General features: G+C 38.9%; 1 protein-coding gene across 2 annotated transcripts; it reads left to right on the top strand.

Annotated features, from left to right (window-relative positions):
* Positions 1–1,525: 1,525 nt before the first annotated feature.
* Positions 1,526–6,138, top strand: slc16a7 (solute carrier family 16 member 7). Of its 2 annotated transcripts, none has more exons than XM_084367312.1 (5): positions 1,526–1,608; positions 1,692–1,953; positions 2,043–2,186; positions 4,053–4,916; positions 5,369–6,138. In XM_084367312.1, the coding sequence occupies exons 2-5, from the start codon at positions 1,737–1,739 to the stop codon at positions 5,578–5,580; spliced, it is 1,437 nt and encodes a 478-aa protein (XP_084223438.1). In that variant the 5' UTR covers positions 1,526–1,608; positions 1,692–1,736; the 3' UTR covers positions 5,581–6,138. The 2 variants fall into 2 exon arrangements, with proteins under 2 accessions (XP_084223438.1, XP_084223437.1); XM_084367311.1 differs by having other exon boundaries at positions 1,538–1,608; positions 1,722–1,953.
* The last annotated feature ends 14,248 nt before the right edge of the window (positions 6,139–20,386 follow it).

Genomic DNA, 20,386 nt, shown 5'->3' with positions numbered 1-20,386 from the left:
GAACAGCTAGAACATGATACTTGGGTTTCCTGCTCATAACATAGTTCAACTGAATGTGTCTCTTCTGTAATGGCAAATTAAATTTGAGTGCCTAATTATTTTAAATGATGATAAAAGACAGCTTAATTTGTTTGCCTCTAACGACCACATGTCCCACGATGCTTTGATGCCACATCTGTGGTAAAGACTCAAGGGATACAGCTGTTTTTGAACGCTAACAAACTGAGGAGAAATTTGTCTAAAAATCACGAGGGGGTCTTTTGCCGGTTTCCAGCTGTACGTGTGTGAACGCCTCAAGTTAGGCCACAGGTTTTCAAAGTGGGAGGGTTGGGCCTCCTCAGGAGGGCTCAGGGGAAGCTCAGTGAATGGAAGTGAAAACAATACTTTATAAGTTATATTTGTTATCAAAAGGAGGTCCCATTGAATAGCTAATGCATGATTTGATTCAGGCAGCAGTTCAGAGAAACAGTGGGAATTTTGAAGTTATATCAAACACCAACATCAGGCTTTCTTGGTTCAATTGTTGAATGTCTGAGATCAAATAACATCACAATGATTTGATTTGTTGATATATTGGCCGATATACACAAATTTTTTGCAACAATCCCTCAAATATAGTTATAAAACAACTATGAGAAGGATATGTAACGACATTGTGAGACAACTGTTCTATCTAACTGCTGTAGATCCATTTGCTGCAAAATAATAGTTAACTGTTAATGAGTGCACCATTAACTTAAAATGCATAATGAAGTATTTAGTTTTCTTAATGAAGCAACAACAAGAGCTTAGTAGAGGATTAAAAACTACTACTAATAATAGGTTAAACTGAATAAAACTGTTTGTAATGCTATTATAAACACTTACATTCTTAAGCATTCTTTAAACTATTAACACATTTATTATAGCTTCTTATAAGATGAACTATTTCTTTCTCCATTACTAACACTGAGATAGACTTGAATATAATATATAATGAATAATAATAAGCATATTATAAGGACTTAGAAAGACCTCATAAACTATCAACTAACACTTATTACAAGGACATTAATCTGAAGCATTACCCAATATGGGATTAACAAGATTTCTATGGCAATGCAATCAAATACCTTCTAATGTCAGGTGTTAAACTCATTAGCTTAACTAAAAACAGACACCCCAATCTGTTTTTTTTTTAAATGATATATTAACACTTTCTCAGTTGAACATGTATGTCTCTTCATGATATAAGATTGTATCCCCATTGCCCACCTCAGAACCACACAGAACTTTTAAACGGATTAAAAACAGAAGGTTGTATTTTTACTTTTACATTATCCTTGTCCTCCTTATCCTCGTTGACTTTAGCTTTTCTGTTCATAGATACGCTGTATGCCCTAAAATCACAGGCTCTAGCAGTGTAATTGCTTTTGCGTGTTTGTGTGTGTGTGTGTGTGTGTGTGTGTGTGTGTGTGTGTGTGTGTGTGTGTGGCCACTTGTATTTCTCGTGCAAGCACGCGTGATGAGATCAAAGGCCTTAGAGCAGGGTCTTTCTGCGGGAGACAGCCACAGCCTAGTACAACAACAAGGTTCAGACTGAGTAACACTTTCGAGGATTGAGCAGAGGTAAGCTCTTGTGACAAGTAGAACCTGTGCATTAGTGTAAGCATTGTGTGATCATTACTGTCACTTTGAAAATGTTCTTTTAGACTCTGTTCACTTCTCCGACCTGTTCCCAGCTGTTGAAAAGGAACATGCCCCCTGCAGCAGCAACCAAACTCGGGTACACCCCACCAGACGGAGGCTGGGGCTGGGCTGTCGTCCTCGGGGCTTTCATCTCCATTGGATTCTCTTATGCCTTTCCCAAGTCCCTCACCATCTACTTTAAGGAGATTCAGGAATATTTTTCAGTCTCCTACAGTCAGATTGCCTGGGTGTCCTCGGTCATGCTTGCTTCTATGTATGCAGCAGGTCAGTGGGAGACTTAGCCTGGGTGCTGCAAACTTTCTGTGAAAGAAGAAGGTAACTACCAAAAAAAGATTTCTCTCTCCTCTGTGCAGGACCTGTGAGCAGCATACTTGTCAACCGCTATGGCAGCAGACCCGTCGTTTTGGTCGGTGGGGTCATGGTCAGCGCCGGCATGGTGCTGGCTTCTTTTGGCAAAACTATTGTGCATCTGTATCTATGCGTTGGAGTAATTGGAGGTAAATATTTGTTCATATAGATTTCGAGGTTTCTTACTTGTATGGTTGCTGCTGCTCTTTTCTAATGTTTGCTTTACGTTGCCCGGTTGTGACTGGCTGAAACAGGAGGATGCTGGTTGAGACTCAGGAGGAGTTCTCTGATTGTCAGTGCCAGTCCACTTGAGCTGTTTGTGCACCTGTGTCGGGTTAACCCGGGCCATGCCATCCCTTCTGTGGAATGTATAAATATTGTTTCGAATCATTATGAAACGTCCAGGGCATGTTAAAATGCTACTAATACACCTTGTTCTTTTGAAAGTGTGATTCTAAATCAATGAATGGCTACAGGGATGGATGTTTGCCAGACCACATGATCAGGTTTTCTGGCAGCGAGCAAACAAACCTCTCAGACTTTAAACTTTAATCTATTGTGGAGATGATCTACCTAGAGTGGCACTGAATAGACCTGCACATGAGTGAAGTGCCTGATTTTATCTGCACTACCACTATGGATATAAAAATGAGAAAATAATGTTTAAAAAAGATAATACTTATTTTTTTTATTATTGATTTATCTGCAGATTATTTTCTAGACTCATCAATAAATCATTTGGTGCATAAAATATCAAAAGTAGTGCAAAAAGTTGCAATTTCTTGTGTCAACCAAAACATTTTAGTGTACTGTTACATAGACAAGCAAGGGAGGAAATCCCCATAAATGATGGATAGATGCTGGTGACAAAACGTTTGTAATTTTTTCTTAAAAACACTTCATAATTGATCATTAAAATATTTACTGCTATGTTTTTGAGCAATCGGCTATTCATATCAGCTCTGATTATAATAGAAATAGTTTGAATTTACTCAAAAAAACTCCAAAATTGATAGTAATTCATAATATAATTGCTATTTATCTTAGCTCTATCTCTCGCTAATGAATCTCTATCAGTACTTTAGTTAATGATAGAATTGATATAACCATATTCATTATAAATGGCATTATCCTGCCCACTACCCAAGTCGTCCTGGTGATTTCATGGGAAAGTTTTATGATGTACAGTATTTTGTAATGAAAACTAAAATTAGAATTCCTCCTCAGATAATGAATGCTAAAAAACAATTCTCATAAAGATGCTGATGAAGACTCCATGTTTTCTTCACCAGAACGACATTTTCTTTTGTTATTTCATTTTGCAGATGATGTAATAGCGAGTATATTTACTCAAGTACAGTTTTGGAGGGTCACTCGAGTACTTGAGTATTTACATTTCTTACAACTTCATACATCTACTCCACCACATCTCAGAGGCCGCATTTGTCTGACAGCTTTAGTTACTTTTCACATAACAATTTTTCATATCTTCCTTTCCAGCGGAAACCTTCAAACGTTGTTATTTTGAATGTGAACGTTTGTTGTTGTGAAGGATTAAATGTTCCACTATGAGTTGAGAAACTTCTCCGACTTCTTAAGCTTAATAAACTATTTCAAACCCCCACTAGATTAGCTGGAAAACACCTTGTCACAAAGCTGAAAACAGGCTGTTTTTCTGACCTCATTAAAACTTGACTTTTTAAAGATGCTGCACGTGGTTCTCACAGGACAGCACTGCTACAAATGTCTTGTATTGTTATAGAATATGTATTGTTTTGTATAAAATATGATGCATTGCTGTAGAATTAACTACCCAACAATGTGTTATTGGTACTTTTACTTACAGAAACGATCTAAATACTTCTTTCACCACTGGTAATGGCCTCAATGCTTCTTCAGCTGTCTTTTAAATCTTACTGAGACCTCAGCATCACAGGTTTGAGTCTATATTCATGTGATCCAAGTAAAATCCAGTATTCATGCAATAATAATGAACTACTTTATTATTTCAACAGGTTTTGGCCTGGCCTTCAACCTCCAGCCGGCCCTGACGATCATAGGTACCTACTTCCAGGTCAAAAGGCCTTTGGCGAACGGGCTCGCCATGACAGGAAGTCCGGTCGTTCTGTTCACTCTGGCTCCTCTCAATCAATTCCTGTTTGATTCCTTTGGCTGGAGAGGAAGCTTCCTCATTCTGGGATCCATTGTTTTGAACTGCTGTGTAGCTGGTTCTTTGATGCGACCAGTCAACAAAACTGCCCGACAGAAACCGAAGACTGAACCAGCAGAGTGTAACGGTGCAGCCGCTGAGGAAGCTGCCACTGTGGACACCAGTGCACAGTCAGATAACCTCCTGACTGAAGAAAACCAGAGTGAGGGCAAGAGTCAGGGCTGTGTGCACAGATTCATTGACGTCTCGCTTTTCAGACACCGGGGCTTCCTCATTTATCTCATTGGTAATGTGGTCATGTTTTTTGGCTTTTTTGCGCCTGTGGTTTTTCTGGCTCCGTACGCCAGACATCAGGGGATTGATGAATATTCAGCAGCTTTCTTGCTCTCTGTTTTTGCTCTATCGGACATGTTTATCAGACCAACAACTGGCTTCTTAGGCAACTCCAAGTGGATAAGGCCCCGGATCCAGTACTTTTTCAGTTTTGCAGTTTCATACAATGGTTTGTGTCACCTTTTATGCCCACTGGCATCTGGATATTCAGGCCTGATTGTTTATGCGGTCTTCTTTGGTTTGGGGTTTGGGATGGTGTCTGCACTGCTGTTTGAAGTTTTGATGGACCTTGTTGGAGCTCATCGCTTCTCCAGTGCAGTTGGACTGGTCACCATCATCGAGTGTGGACCAGTGCTCCTTGGACCTCCAATTTCAGGTTTGTGAATCGAGTTTTATTTCAGATTAGGGTTGTCGCGATATTAACAATATTTTGATACGTTCGGCCTTGTGCATCTTTTCTTTGTTAGTTGACCTGGTCAGCTTTTCATTAGTATTTAGAGTAGTTGATAGTAATTGTTCTTTTTTTACAGTTAAGCTTACAGACTCTCTCCACCTCCCTATGGTTGTATTTTTAGGGTAATTTATTTGCCAAAAAAGAGACAAAACATACAGCAAACAAAGTTAAAGACAGATTTCATTGCTTGCATTTTTTTTGTCAAATTTCTATAGATATTGCAATAATATCGTTACCGTGCATTTGTTTGGCTAACGATAATCCTGTAGTGAAAATCTGATATCGAGACAACCCTACGTCAGATGACAAATGCATGAACGAAATGTAGAAAATTATGAAACGATGACTAACAAAGTGTGCATCTTCTCCTGCAGGAGCTCTGGTTGACATTTTTGGAGACTACAAATACATGTACTATGCATGCGGAGTGTTTATGCTGGTGCCTGGCATATTTTTCTTCATCATGCATTACTTCAACTACAAGAGACTGGACGAGGAGCGGAGGCAGAGTGTGGCCGCGGAGATGAGGACTTGCGAAGAGGCCGTCCAGCTCAAAATGAGCCAGGCTGACAAAACAGACGGATGACTGTGATTTTATTTTTAGTGGATGTAGAAAGACAACACTGCATAAGCTTTATATCAGGGCGCACAGTATTTACATTACTATGGATAAAAGTTGTATTCCACTTTGGATGAGGTTGTTGGACTCTTTGCTACATATCTGCACAACAACATTTGGTATTTTTAATGGTTATTTTATATATTATTATAGTGCATTGGGTGACAATTGTAGCTCTAATGGCCTTTGTTCATTAATCAGCCATAAATACCTCTGTTTGCTCCACTGCAATTATCGTAATGGCTCCATAAACTAATATGGGCCCTCTTTGTTTCTGCAGTGGGTGAATCAAAAGTAATTTTCCTGAGGGACTGATATGAAATGACAAGTCAAAACCCACAACACACACACACACACACACACACACACACACACAGAGATAGAGAGAGAGAGAGAGAGAGAGAGAGGGCCAGAGACTGTTTATTATCTTCGTACCACTAGATGGCACTGGACACTATCATGTGAGAACTCAACGTGCAACAAATACCTCCTATTAAACTGCAATTAAATAACAGAACTCTTCAATGGATGTTTGTTTTTTTTGATCATTGCTTTCCAAAGTCTGGGTCCTGACCCTCCCAGGGGGCGCCAGATATTATGAATTGATCGCCAAGGGCACAGCAATTAAAAAATGAGAAAACTGTTGTAAAGATTAAACAAAATCTCTCTTAAAAATACCTTCCCTGAAATGCCCTCAAGCTGCCCATAAATTTACTTCCCACTTTTAGAGAAAAATTCTTTATTCACTCTTCATTCAAGTTCTAGTCTACAGTAAAATACATTTCCAGTGTCTTGGGGATCTGCTGGAGATGTTTCACCGGGGCATCGCTTTAGCACAGTCATAAAAATTCAGCACAAAGTTATGGAATGTTTGAGCACTCAGCTTTCAGATAAGTGCGGTGAACCTTGTGTGTATTTTATAACAAGATATAATTTGCATGTGTAGGTGAAGGTCTGAAATGTCTGCAAATGTGAGGAACCCTAATAACACAAGATCAAAGATTCTGACTCATCTACTGCACCACAGAGAGAAAATACATGGCAGTAGATAAAATTTGTGATGATTATGTCAGGTCACATCATCCACCCACAGGTCAAACTCTCTATTCTAACACGCCGCGTGATTACAGCCCCTGAGTGCCAGACCTCGGGCACCTGCAACACAAGATACATGGCGGAGCCATTCAGGGACAGAACAATGCCATTATTTCAGATGCATGCTTAAATGATCCATTCTTATCGTGTCGCTGCAAGGTGCATATTGACTTCCTTTTTTTCAGATGGATGAAAATTGCTTAAGTGAGCAAATCAATACGTTTATTTATATCCTTAGATAACATTATCTGAAAATCAGATAAACAGTGTAAGTCTGTGGCTTATGTGTGGGCGGTGTTGTCTGTGGATTCTGGTTTGAGTCAATACTGCAACACTGGGTTGATGTTTAACAAAGGGTTGTTTTGACCAAGCTGTAGTGATTTATTTTATATTACTGTTGGTTTATTCACCTTAACTGGTTATTTTAAGTTGATGTTAGACATTCTAGCCTTTTTCTTAAACCTGTCACAGATTTACTTCTGGTTGAACAAAATGATGTGCATATGCCGGAAGTCAGCAGATAAGTAAAAGTATTACTACCACACTGTGAAAATACTTCATTATAAGTAGAAATGCAATAAAAGTGTTACTCAAGTAAAAGCATGTAACCATTATCAGCAAAATGTATGTAAAATATTGGAGATAGAAGTACTCATTGCTGAAGGAACCTCAGTATGTCTGATGATGATATATATATATATATATATATATATATATATGCATTAATATATAGTATATTAGAATGTTATTATCACGCTTTAATATGCAAGGATGGATTATGGATTAATTTGCAAATGATTAATTTCATGGTGTGGTTTGTTAAATGTAAGCCTGAAGAAGAGCATTAGTTCAAAAACGTCACTTATGAATATGCTAATAAATTGGACTAAAGGGAGCTACAGTGTGTGGACCTTTTTTTTTTCAATGTTTTTTGTAAAATGTAGGACAATAGCAGCAAACGCTGTTCACAGTTTTAGAGTTGAGACTTCTTCAAATGTCTTTTTTTGTCCGACAAACAGTCCAAACCTCAAAACTCTTCAGTTTACAGCAATTTTATAAAAGAAAAAAAATTACCACGTTTGAGATGTTTAAACCAAGAAATGTTTGGCAGTTCTTACAAGGAAATAGACTCAAATAATCAATCAAGAGGCACACGTAATTATTTTAAATAATAGCTAACCAACTTAATGAGATCAGTGAAACATTTACAGGTGCTCTGTGGAAAGTCAGTACTGTGGAGGAAACTGGTCGTTAGTTAATGTTAGCTCACTCCATTCGTAAACTAACGTTAGCTACTGTCGCTACCTGTTAGCGGAGCGGAGAGAGGCACTGAGAAGAGGCACTCGAGAATGAAGCATGAAGTCGTGGAAAATCTAATTAAAGTCCTTCACAAATAAATCAAACAACTTAAACAAATTGACCACAGGCTTGATTGAGAGAGACGGAGTCAAATTTTTCATGTTACATTACAATCCACTCACATTCGGCCAATAAAGAAAGCAAATAACACGTGTAAATTGCCTCAAACTGTGACAATGCACCATTGTCTTAAAGTTCTTCTTGTGTTTTGAATGTAAAATCTCAATTTTTAGGGTAAGTAGTAAACTATAGCTGTCAGATAAAGGTTGTGGAGTACATGTATTAGGTTTCACAAACTGGGACGTACGCAGTTAATATTCACCAGTGTATCCATGCTATTTAAAAATGCGAAGGATGTTATTGACCAGACACGCATAATATCATGTGAGTAAATGCATATTTTAGTGGGTAAACCAAAATTGGGTCAATGTTGACCCAGTGATTTTAGTGTAAAGAGGGAAGAGTTCATACATTATTTAAAGCTGCCTTTCAAAAAAAAAAATGGTTTCAATGTCATTATCCAGAATTGAGGCGAATGTATCACATACTGCACCAGAAAAGAAAGGTTAATATGTGGACGTAAAGTGATAGAGTGAAGACCTCCAATTAGTGGCAGTTCCCATAAACTCTATCGTCTTCTCAGTGAACAGCTTGAACATAATCACTGTGATGAACTGTGACTGATGTCAGTAAATCTGATTTTAATTGGGACCAGGAAGATTGAATCCACGCAGCACTGCGTCCAATCCCTGTGACGACTGCTGCCGTGCTGAGACACGATGTTTTAGCCACGCTGCTGGTTTGAGCAGCTGCACCCCAAGTTCTGTTAGAACCGCGTGGTCGGGATGTGTGCAAAGAAAGGAGTGATACTGTCTATTTAATCCAGCATGTTTGTTAATAATCTCTGCTAATCTCCTTTAACCACAGCGGCAGAACTAATCTGTCTTCACAATGTTTACACTCTGAGGGAGGGCAACGTCATGCGAATACCAGAGACTTAAGAGTTTATTCATCAGCCCTGTGGACGGAGCTATTAATGACACATCGCTGGTCTAAAATAAACATCGATAGCCCCGGCTGCTAACATAGATACTCAGGGCATCCTGACATGTTCTTGCAGACGGAGGAGCAATTGCCATGTCAGTCTATCCAAGGAGCTCTCAAGGACTCAATCACACCTCCCCGAGACTAGACACACCATGTCCTGCAGTGTGTCTTTAACTGACTGTCGTCCCTGATGAAACACAAGATTTACTGAGATCATTTGGTGAAAACAAGGCACAGAGCACCCTAGTCTCAAAATCAATAATCTTCGCAGCTACCTTAACATCCATGAAAGTCACCTTGATATGTAGTAGAGTAAAATCGTCCGTATTTTCTCAGATATTTTTACAAATGTGTTTTTCTCTAGCACAAGCAGCCAACTTCTGAATATTTAGAAGGAAAAAACAGATGAAGATTTTGTTTCACTGTCCCCAGTCCCTGGGGAGGCAGCTTGAAACAGATGAAAGATATGTGTTGTACAAAACGTGGAGATAACTGATTATACTTGTTGTTGTTCCTCTTGAGGGGACATTTGTACACAGATAAATGTGCAGTAAGCTACGTTTGAAGCTGCGGAAACTAACTAAGTGCATTTAGTCAACACCGGGGACATGCCCTCACCACTTTTTGAAATGACAAGTTTTGTCCCCATCAGTTTTTAAAAGAGTAATGAGTTAAAAATTAGCTAAAACAGATACTAGCTTGCACCAAGTAATGTTAACAAACAAATGAGATTAAATCAATTTTGACGCTCCATTATGCAATTTGTCTCCTGCCGTAATTGTCTACTCTGACCTCCTATGATCCCCCTCATTACATTGCCTGTGTTGCGGACCATTCAAAAAGTGTTTTCTTCATCTGAGCTCATGTCCCCAACACCTTTTCATGACAAAGCGACGCCCTCGTACTCAGGTACTGTTTACGTACTTCTACTTTACACTTCTAGTCCACTAGATGTTAGAGGAAATTTACATGGAACTTTTCTAGATTTATTTAGCGGCTATAGTTACTTTGCAAGGTATTAATCCACCTAAATAAAATCATTTGATAAACTTGTCCACCATCCACAGTGAAACTAATGAATGGTTGAATGAAATTTCATGATTATTTTTCATGTCAGAAAACAGAGCAAGATTGCCATCCCAGTTTCCATCAGTCCAAGGTGTCAAATTGAATCAGTTTGGATTCATCATGTCTTGTTTTGTCCAACCAACAGTGCGAAAACTAAACATATTCAGTTTATAATGATTATGAAACAGAGAGAAGCAAATCCTTCCATCTGAGACACTGAATCTCATGTAAAATTTATGATTAATTAATTCATTGTTTCAGTCCCAAATTAAACTACCTAACATTCTGTTATTATAATATACTCAGGTGCACCTATTAGTAATAATACAAAAATAAGATAAGACAACATTCTGAAAGGGGCAATTCTGCATAATTACTTGGCTTATATCATGTAATATTGTTACTTTGAACTAAACCAGCAATAATCTTTCTTGCCACTTCTGTGAAGCTGAAACAAGTTGTTTTTTTGACACCATCATGACCCTTAAAGTTGATAAGGCAAAGTTGTAAGCAAACAGTTGTTTGTTTACACATCCAGCAGATACAGAGCAACATCTTTATTTCAACCCCATCGCCAGAATAAATGTTAGCTAAGTACGTTTGTGCAAAACCACAGGTGAATTAAAACTGAACAAGGTTTAGTTTTTTATTTCTGTCTCGTCACAACACAGCGCTTATGCTCTAGTTAGGTTTACGCAGAAAACATTTGGTTAAGGTGACCATTTGCAGGCCTGGTTGGCTTGTAACAATACCACCTCTGTCTCCTCCACTTCCTGATGTGAGAGTCAGCTAATGAGTGTATAGTCAGAACGTGATATGCCACGTTTGCTACAAATGTCAACCACTGATGTTTCTGTGGTTTGCAGAAACATGAACTGCCAAGTGCCAACATTATATCCCAGTTTCTGGGCCTGATAAGTTATTTGGGGTCGTTTTTTGTGTTGGAAGTCCAATAATAAATCTCTTTTTGCTCTGTGTTTGGTCTCAACCAACCCCTCAGAAAAATATTTAACTCCTTAGGTGCTCAATGCTCCATTATGTTTCCCAGCTAGTCTGTTAACTGTGTTTGTATGCCATTTGCTGCTGAGCAGGTAGTGAACAATGGGGTTTTTAGAGCTTGTTCTCTTAATATAGCTGCCTGCAGCAGCTAAAAACAAAACAGAAGAGTTGTAGCTAACAGCCAAACAATGAGCTGACACTCAGCTGACACAAGCAGAGGGAAGCTGCACATTTAGGCGATTATATTCTTTGTAGATTAATAACTTTGTGTTAGTGTTTTCACGTCGTCATTGATTTCTTTTTATTATGAAATATTGATTATAGCTTTAAGTAGAGGATCTGAATGCTTCTATCAACACTGGTGTATTATACTGAGAATGAATAAGAGGTTTGTAGTGAAAAAGATGCTAAAACCAACCAGACTCCATCTCAAATATATTTGAATGAATGCCATATGAATATAATTTTTGTCTGTTTGTGTCCGGGCCAAGACAGTTTGGTATTACAGACGCTCAACCAGCCAAACTGTGCTGTTGCTTCTGCTGGACACCAGTCTTCCTCGTGGAATACAAATGGGACAAACCAGAGCCCTTATGAAGACGGACATTTTTTGAACTCAGACAATAGAAGAACTTAAACCCTTAAACTACTCAATCATGACTAATGCTTGTAAAAGAAATTGAGTCGCAAAGCAAAAGGACTTAATGAGATTATGTTACCCATAATTAACAATCTGTGAAACACATTTCCCAAAACCGGGAACAGTGCGTCTTCATTGTCCGCCGTGGAGCCGAAGAATGTGTGAATTATCATCCCAACACACATTTACCCCACTTTTCGCAGTTGACAATGCAGAGCCCCTGACCAATATCCTTAATCTGCCACTCAAAATACATTTAGCCTTTGTGAGAACAAATGTGCGCGTCTGAAACACTGGTTGCCGAGACTCTCTGCTGCCTATTAGAACTATTGTTCTTCTTTATCTGGCGAACACAGACAACCACTGAAGCTTGCCTGTCTGGGGACGGTGGTGCTGTTGTGTGCATATTACAGGAAGAATACAAGGATTGTCCTGCGGATTATAATCTATCCTTTGAATACCACACTGAATTACACTGCTATGGGACCACTTATGATTGAAGAGGACTGGGTGGATGACGTAAATGACGCGCAGGCACTCTCACATCTACACATTGTGCATTCTGTGGCATGTGGATGATAAAAACTAAGTGGGTTATGTTATCAGTCCATCAGCGCAGCACACTTGAGTGACCAATTCGACCTGAGAGATAACATTGTAAGATTTCATTTAATTCCTCAGTTTGATTCGGAAAATTGTATTGAATCAAAGATAGTTCCCAATCCCCCATCTGCAGATGCCTGAGATAGGCGTTCTAGCGTCATGTCCTCAGGGATCGACACCCTGGCCGGCCTGGGCTGAGACTGAGAGCATGACAGAGAGACTGGGCATGGAAAAGGGAGAGGAGCAGAAATAATTATAAGAGCAACTGAGGCGTATCAGCTTGTCCTTGCCTCAAAATGAAAAGCAGGATGAAACATGATGGCGCAAATCAACTGCAAGCCCATGTACAGTACCTGATCCACGCCTAACATCTGTGTAATTACACATCAGGTTCCTTGTAATACTGGGATTCTCTTACCAAATTGTGTCGTCTGCACATCTCTGGCTAGGATCCAAAATAATTAAGTGTATCATTACCCTGAATCAAAATTGTTGATGAGCAGGGAGCAGCGATGATGGAAGCTCTGTCTGAGAATGTGGATGGCATTGGCGACTTATTTTAAAACCCAGAGCACACTATGCTGTTTTATCGTCGCTTGTCTGTACTGAAAAGGTTTTTTTAGTATACTGGCCTTTGTACAGCGAATGAGAACTACACTGGCTGAATTGAATCAATGTCATCAGGCGCTCTTTGTGTTTCAAGGACAGTCTCTCCTGAGTCTCAGGCTGACATGACGAGGTTGTTGACTGTCACAGCTGCCTCGCTAAGCCCGCCAAAAGTGTGTGATTAAATTTCCATTCTTTTCCTAAAGAGACCTGGAGCCATTTTGAAACCTATAAACCATATGGACAAGTCACTAAAATGTCTTTACAGTAGACCCTATTGATTCATTTAGAAGGTAATGACAATACAAACTGGCTTTGTGTGCTGAACACAGTACGTATGAACACAATAGGCTCTTTCTTTTTCTTATTTCACGTTGTTGAGAAACTGTTTTAAATGACTTTACAATAGCTACACAAGTGGACAGAAAGTCATTCAAAACTAGGGGTAGACTAGCCAATTATCAGGGCCGATATTCAGCATTTTCCAGCTATCAGTATCTGTGATTTTTCGTCAGGTTGCCAATAAAATAAATTTAAAAATGTGCTACTTGGGCTCTGATGCAACATCCTCTCACACAATGTCCCACCTACAACAATATCTGGTTGGTAACACGTCACAATTAATAGCCTATAAACTGAATAATCTGAATCTGCAAAGTAACAAGTGACTAAATTCATGGGTTTTCATTCTCCTTGATTTCTAATAATCGGTCTCTGCCCTGAAAAAGCCATATTGGTTAAACCATATTCAAAACCTAAAAAAAACTGCAGTGCCCAGCTATTTAAGGAAATAACCTAAACTTAAACACCATATACAGTTGTCTATTGTGAGCCTAATTCACATATTTACATCGTCCTTAAGAACTAATGGTTTGGGGGCTAAAGGCCATAGAGAGGATAATGATGCTGCATTCTCGAGAGTCTTGAGAAACGGTGCAATCTCCATTGTTGTCCTTTCAAAGGATTTGTTGCAAGAGGGGCAAGGACATATTTATCAGTGCCTTTTTAAAACTGCAAAACTAAAACTGTTCTTTCTCTAACTGCAAAGGTTCGGCAAATTTTAGACATAAAAGAAATGTGTTTAGTGTTTCGGGAAGATCATGGTTTGGGTAAGACTGAATTGGTTGAGGTACGGGAACAATGGTTGTTACGAGTTAAACCAACCCTGACTTAACATTTTAGTGACCCCATCTCTACAACAACATCACGCTGTTTCCTCCCTTGCCCATTTTTGTTTCGTTTCATTTATTAATGTTAGTACAGCACATGCTAATTAACATTTCCTTCATCGTGCCGGTGTTAGGCAGCTGGCGAATTTTCCACTGCAGACCTTGAGATGTTTGGAACAATTAAAAGTGACAAAAATGTACAGAACAAAGGCAACAAAACAAGAATCCTCAAGAGAGAAAACAAGCCACTCAGAGAGACAGGAAACAGCAGAGCAGCGGCAGAACACATAAAAAACAGCAATGATTATGTTGATCTTGATGAAGTCAGAAGACGCAGTTACAGCATCACAGAGTTGTAAGACACGACTAAAGAAGATTGTTAATAAAATGCTAGTCGATATTTCATTACATACCCCAACCATAGCAAAGCTAATCGACTGGCAAAGGGCTTGAGCCGAGCCGGCAGCAGGTCAGCCAATAATAACAATGGTAATAATAAAATGAGAAATTAACTATGTAGATTGGAAATTTTCACAGGTCTGACTTTTCAAAACAAGGCCTTGAGATTTTGTATGAAGGTGTGTAGGTGGTACAGTTTTCAATTTTTCCAGCATGGAGACGCTCTTATACAGAGAAGCACCGGCTGGGGCTGAACCTCGCAGATCTGTTCTTGATCTGTCTTTTTTCTGCTTAATTAAAGTACTAAGTGGTTGAGAAGTCTTCCCATGTTCTTTATCCTCATGTCATTGTTGCTGTATTCCTTGAGTTATTTCTAGTTAAGGGTGTCATATTTGCCAATAGAAAATATTGCTGTGATGGTGAATATTGAGCTTTCTGTCTAACATGTGAGAGCTGGCTCATACGGAGAGAGAATGGGCTTCAGTGTTGTACCTTTTGCTGGAGTTGAACTTGGAGATGATCATTGCATTCTTACAGTTATAGCCACTTATTTCCATTTCTTTCTTCACTTCTTCTTTTGAAGGATAAGGTGGAGTTGAATTTAAAACAGAGACATTTAATTTGATGGACGACTTCCATAGAGAGCCTTAGTCGCGCCCCTTCTAGACCCTATTTCAGAAAAACTATGTATTGTAGTGAATGGATAGAGACAAATAATTGTTTTGATCCAGTCTGAATTGTGTCATGAATCACACATATTAAAATATAACTTTTCAGCTCAAGAAAGTCACAGCTCATAAAACTAACTAAGAAATATGTAATTACAAAGACTACACAGCCACAGTGTCGTCTCGTTGAACGGTCACCAAAACCCGTAACTTAAACATTGTAGAGCTGCTCCTGTATATTAGCAGCTTGCAGAGCTTACTACTCTTTCACATGACTACAGTTGTCAATATGACCAGTTTTTTCGTGAATGTCATATTTTATAGTATCTTTTCTGTGCCAATTTGTCGGCCATGTTGGTGTTGGTGACGTGTGTTGAGCGAGACGATGTAGTTCACTGAGTGGTTTAATACAAAACTAGATGATATTTTACTTAAATTACAACAACTTTCTTACTTGGAAAATTATCTTTTACATTCACATCATATGTCTAGTTCATGGCACAAATCAAGCGGGATCAAAAAATAATTTGTCTCGCTCCAATCACTACCGTACAAAGTTTGTTCCGAAATAAGGTCCCGGGGGCAAACCGGAAGGGGTGTGACTTCGACTCTCTATACGCTTTTTATGTGTTTCTTTTTTTGTCCTCCCAAACCTGAGGGTTGATTTCTTACGGAAAGAAAAATGAAATAAAACAGAATAAAACTTTTGTCCCACTGATTTGCAATTGACAAAAATAAACTGGTATGGCTCAAATCTCTATGGCTCTATTTCTGTACAACTACAGTAAAAATACAGTAAAATACAGCATTATCCCCATTCTAGGAAGGGGTAAACAAAAATCTACACGTATACTACTATCCTGTAAAATCACCAACGTTACACAGTACTAGAGCTAGTACAGGAGAAGCTACTTCAGTTAACAGAGTGAACAGATCAAGAATTGTCATCAGTTTCCTACATATGAAGCTCTGGTGACCTACATGTAATGTTTTTGAACTTTGTACACAAAGGAACATACATGTTTTGGTATTGTGGTTAATATTTCAACAAAACATAGCATTATTTATATGTTTTTTTCACCGTCTATAGCAGCAGCAGCCATTACCAGCAAAATAGCATGTGGTGTTTACTTCCTGTATTTCCCAGTCCACTCTAACCTCTCAGCAAGCGCACTGCTCCAAGAGACGTTAAAACTACACCTCCCCGCTGTCCAAATTCAACATCTACAGCAGCAGCTGTTGCACAGCTGAAACTGTGCTATTTACAGTGGTTTTATTTCATGCATATAAAATTTGGTTACATTTATAAAATCATCCTGTTCCTCCAAGCTGAGACTGTTTGCAGACTATACAAAACCCATTTGTTAGTGGTTAAGAACATAAAGCAGCCGAGTCCAAAAATCATGCCCAAAGACATGCCAGATGAAAAATAAATTGAAGATGTAATCAAAGGTAGCAATTTTTACTATGAGGCAAAGAAATAATGATAACCTAGTCTGTGTGTTTCGAGCACATCAATATATGACTTTCACTGCAAATAATGATGTCTAATCAAAAAAGAAAATTGATTTCCCGACGAGGGTTAATAAAGTACGTCTTGTTGTACTTCTTCTTCTTAATCGATGAATTATGCAAACAAAGATGGCTTGGGAAAACAAAATAATTTTATGGACTATGATGTGTGCTAGGCTAGCTTGAAAATATAAACAAAGGTTGATATTGCAAGCTATTTTTATTGAGTGGCCTTTCTGTAGTACCCCAATGGGCTGTTATGCATATACTGTCTAGGGCTTTTATTGTGAAAAGTATGTATGTGCTGCAGTTATGAGCGGAATAAAAGTCTGCCGTATATATTTATCTTTATAAGTATAGTTGCAATTTATAACCCTTGGCTACAATATTTATGAGCATGAAAATGTAGTTTTTGACCTACAAACCCTGCACGAACCACATTTGGAAGATCAACCTCCTTTAACTTCCTTTACGTTTGTACTGCAGCTGGATATTATTGGACCATTCTCCAATTCTCCAGCATTCAAGTAACAAAACCCTCTAGTGGTCGTAGCTGTTATGACGGGAGCAAAGGAAGAAGTCAGGCGACAGATTATGTTAGATAGATGGGTCAACCGAATGTTGGACATGGGCTGCTTTCCGTTTCCAGCAAGCTTGTTTGGTTTTGTTGTACTTTGGTTTCCTTTACTTATTAATGAGAACATTATGTATAAATATGTATAGGTTGCTAAAGTAGCTCCCTGTCCTCAAACTAGTCTCAGTCCACATCACTTCAACAATTCTGCAGTTTTTGTTTGGTTGCCCCTCTTAAATCAATCCAGTCTTCCTCTTCCTGCCAGGCAAGACAAATCAATGATCAACCTTAAAATGATTAAAATTGCATTTGGTTATCAAGTATTTGTTGGTTTTGCAATATGTGTGTAGGCTCCACTGAAGCCTAAACTGAGAATTAATAATTATTTCCCTCTCTATTCCTTCCATGTAGAAAATTACACCTCAAAGAATCATTTGACATAGATTTTCAGAGATTTGAGTGAACAGCTGCAGCAGTACCTATCTTTGTAGAGGAGAAGAGCTAATGCAACAATGTGACAAACAACATAACTCACAAACTGACTCCTGTGCAGCCAATCAGCTTTAATGTATTGTAATATATTCATAAGGTCGTTCAGTGTTGATGGATTGGCTAAGCTTCAGAAAGTGGGAACCTAATAAACAAATTTGTTAAGTCTTTATCTTCCTTCACTGTTGCAGCTCAGGATGCATAACCACGCGCGCAGCTTCAAATATGTCACGCAGACACATTTTTACAATCGAATGAAGAGGAAAGCAAATAAAATATCTAATAAAGTGCGTGTGATATGTAAAAATTACTTAAAGGTTGATTCATACGGCGTGCTTTGGCAACAAAAGAGCGTAAATCCTAAATTACAAACAAGGCCGACGTGATAAGTTTGTCGTTTTTAGACAAATTAGAAATCATGCTGGAGGTTGACAGTTTAGAATTAAAAGACAGGCTTGCTCTGCAGTTGAATTAAACTGCTTATGTAAACAACCGAATAGGCAAAACATACACAAAAGACTGAAATTAACCTCATCAGCACAGAGTGAAGAGCATGATTGCAAACACCGGCGGCATTACACAATACCATGTTTCAAAAGGCAGCCCTCTCAGCTGTCTAAATAGGATGATTGCTGCTGGTCTGAAGGGTCCTTCAGTGAGAGGAGCTTAGGAGGAAAGAGACAGAGAGAAAGAGGTAGCACATGTGGGAGGTGCCAAATAAAACATCGCTGATTAACTTGTTTAGTGTTGTGATGTGTGATGTGTGGTCGCACTTGCAGCCTATATGCAGCCACAGTTTGTGCACATCCATCCACACGTCTACTAGCTCTTTTTCCTAAGAGAAAATGAAAGATGTCTGAGCCTGGATTCCCTTTTTTTTTTTTTTACTTCTTGTCTTCTCTTTGAACGGCAGTGGCTGCTGCGTTCACGGACAGGTGAAGGACAGAGTCAAAGGAGGGTATCCTTTGTTGCACGAGGCTGATCCTTATTATCTTTCAACAACATGATGGTCTAATTATCTGCCCATGAGACTCCTGAGTATATCACTAATAGCAACCATTTATCAGGGCATATTAATTGAAGCAGTCTGCCTCAATTAGTCAGTTGTTCTGGCGAATGTCATGTGATGTGTTACCTTTGCCCAGCCCGCTGCAGCAGCTGTTTCCTTGCAAAGCATCAGATTTAAATGTCTCATTTCTTTATAATTCAAAGAGACGCTTTAATGAACGTTTTTTCTGTTTTTGCGCCTCGGTTCATCTGCATTACGGAAACGACAAAGGGCCACTCTTGTCCTTTGCGCCTGATCCGGAGCGTCTTCTTGCTGTGGATTAGCATGCTCATTACAGCCCACATCTATTCAGACAGCCCTGTGTAAAGGGGTTCATGACACTGATTTTAATTTGATAAGCCAATTATTTTATTTTTTTCTTGCAAGGGAATCACTCTCTAAAGTGTGTCTGTTAGCTGTTCCCAGTCATGAATGCTTAACAATATGGTTTATCACAAGACGAGCGGAAGTATTTTCTTCAATAAAGGGTCGGACTTGTTGATATTGTGCCTGGTATTGTCGTAACTTCTGCTTAGCCAGTGAAAGGCCTTGTGAAATACAGTAGAGAGAACAAAAGAGAGACTCACGCTACGCACCTATGGTATACTGTATGTGTTGTTTTCTGCTGTTGAGTTATGGCAATAGCACACAATGGATGATGGGGCCATAGACTTATCAATAATGCATAAGATAGTAAGAGAAATGACAGGCACTCTGCTGGTAGGTTCTCTCTTGAAGCAAGCCATAAATTTGCAGGGCAATAATAATGACTCTTCTCAGGGAAATAAAGGCCACCCTCTGCTCCCCATAGTCATAAACCTGACTTACTCTTCCATTGGTTGGAAGAAAAATGCTTCCTCTCCCACCACACAGGAGTCATACACAGGAGGTGCTTCAACCAGCCAACTTGATATGCAATCATCTCTCTTTACAGAGGAAAGAATACAATTTCATTTTTTCATATTAGCTATTTTCCTATTATGCCTGTGGAGGTGGGCAGAAATTGTGAGCGCAGTAATGGTGAGATGAAATTCACTTGAACAGGTTGGGAAATATTCGGAAAAAGATTTCCAGTAACTCTTTTACTTTCACCGTCTTCTAATCCTGCTGTGTACGCCTGCTGTGCAGTGGACTGTTTTTTTAACCATGTCATTTTTATTATTCAAATGCAAAACTGGACATCTACTGCAAAGTCGAGAGGTTCTTCACATCTTTAGGAAAGTCATATTAAATGAATAGTTTGGAAATGATGTGAGAAGACCAATACCAGGCTCATTGCAGGCTCCCGACTGGAATCAGGGAGAAGCAGAAGTTTAAAAATGTTGTGGTTTTAGACCATTTTTCAGTCTCTGTGCTAAGCTAAGCAAAGCTAAACAGCTTCATATTTACTGTAAAGAAAGAGAGTGAGAGAGATTTTTTTTTTTAACGTCAAACTGTAACTTTGAGAGAGCTGTCTCTTTTACATGATTCAATTTTTTGGATGACCCATCATGCTGT

Source organism: Pagrus pagrus (genome assembly GCF_965226575.1).
Source record: "Pagrus pagrus genome assembly, chromosome: 11".
Classification (NCBI taxonomy): Eukaryota; Metazoa; Chordata; class Actinopteri; order Spariformes; family Sparidae; genus Pagrus; species Pagrus pagrus.
The sequence above is the reverse complement of the archived record's forward strand: the minus strand, read 5'-3'. Positions and strand labels throughout refer to the sequence as shown.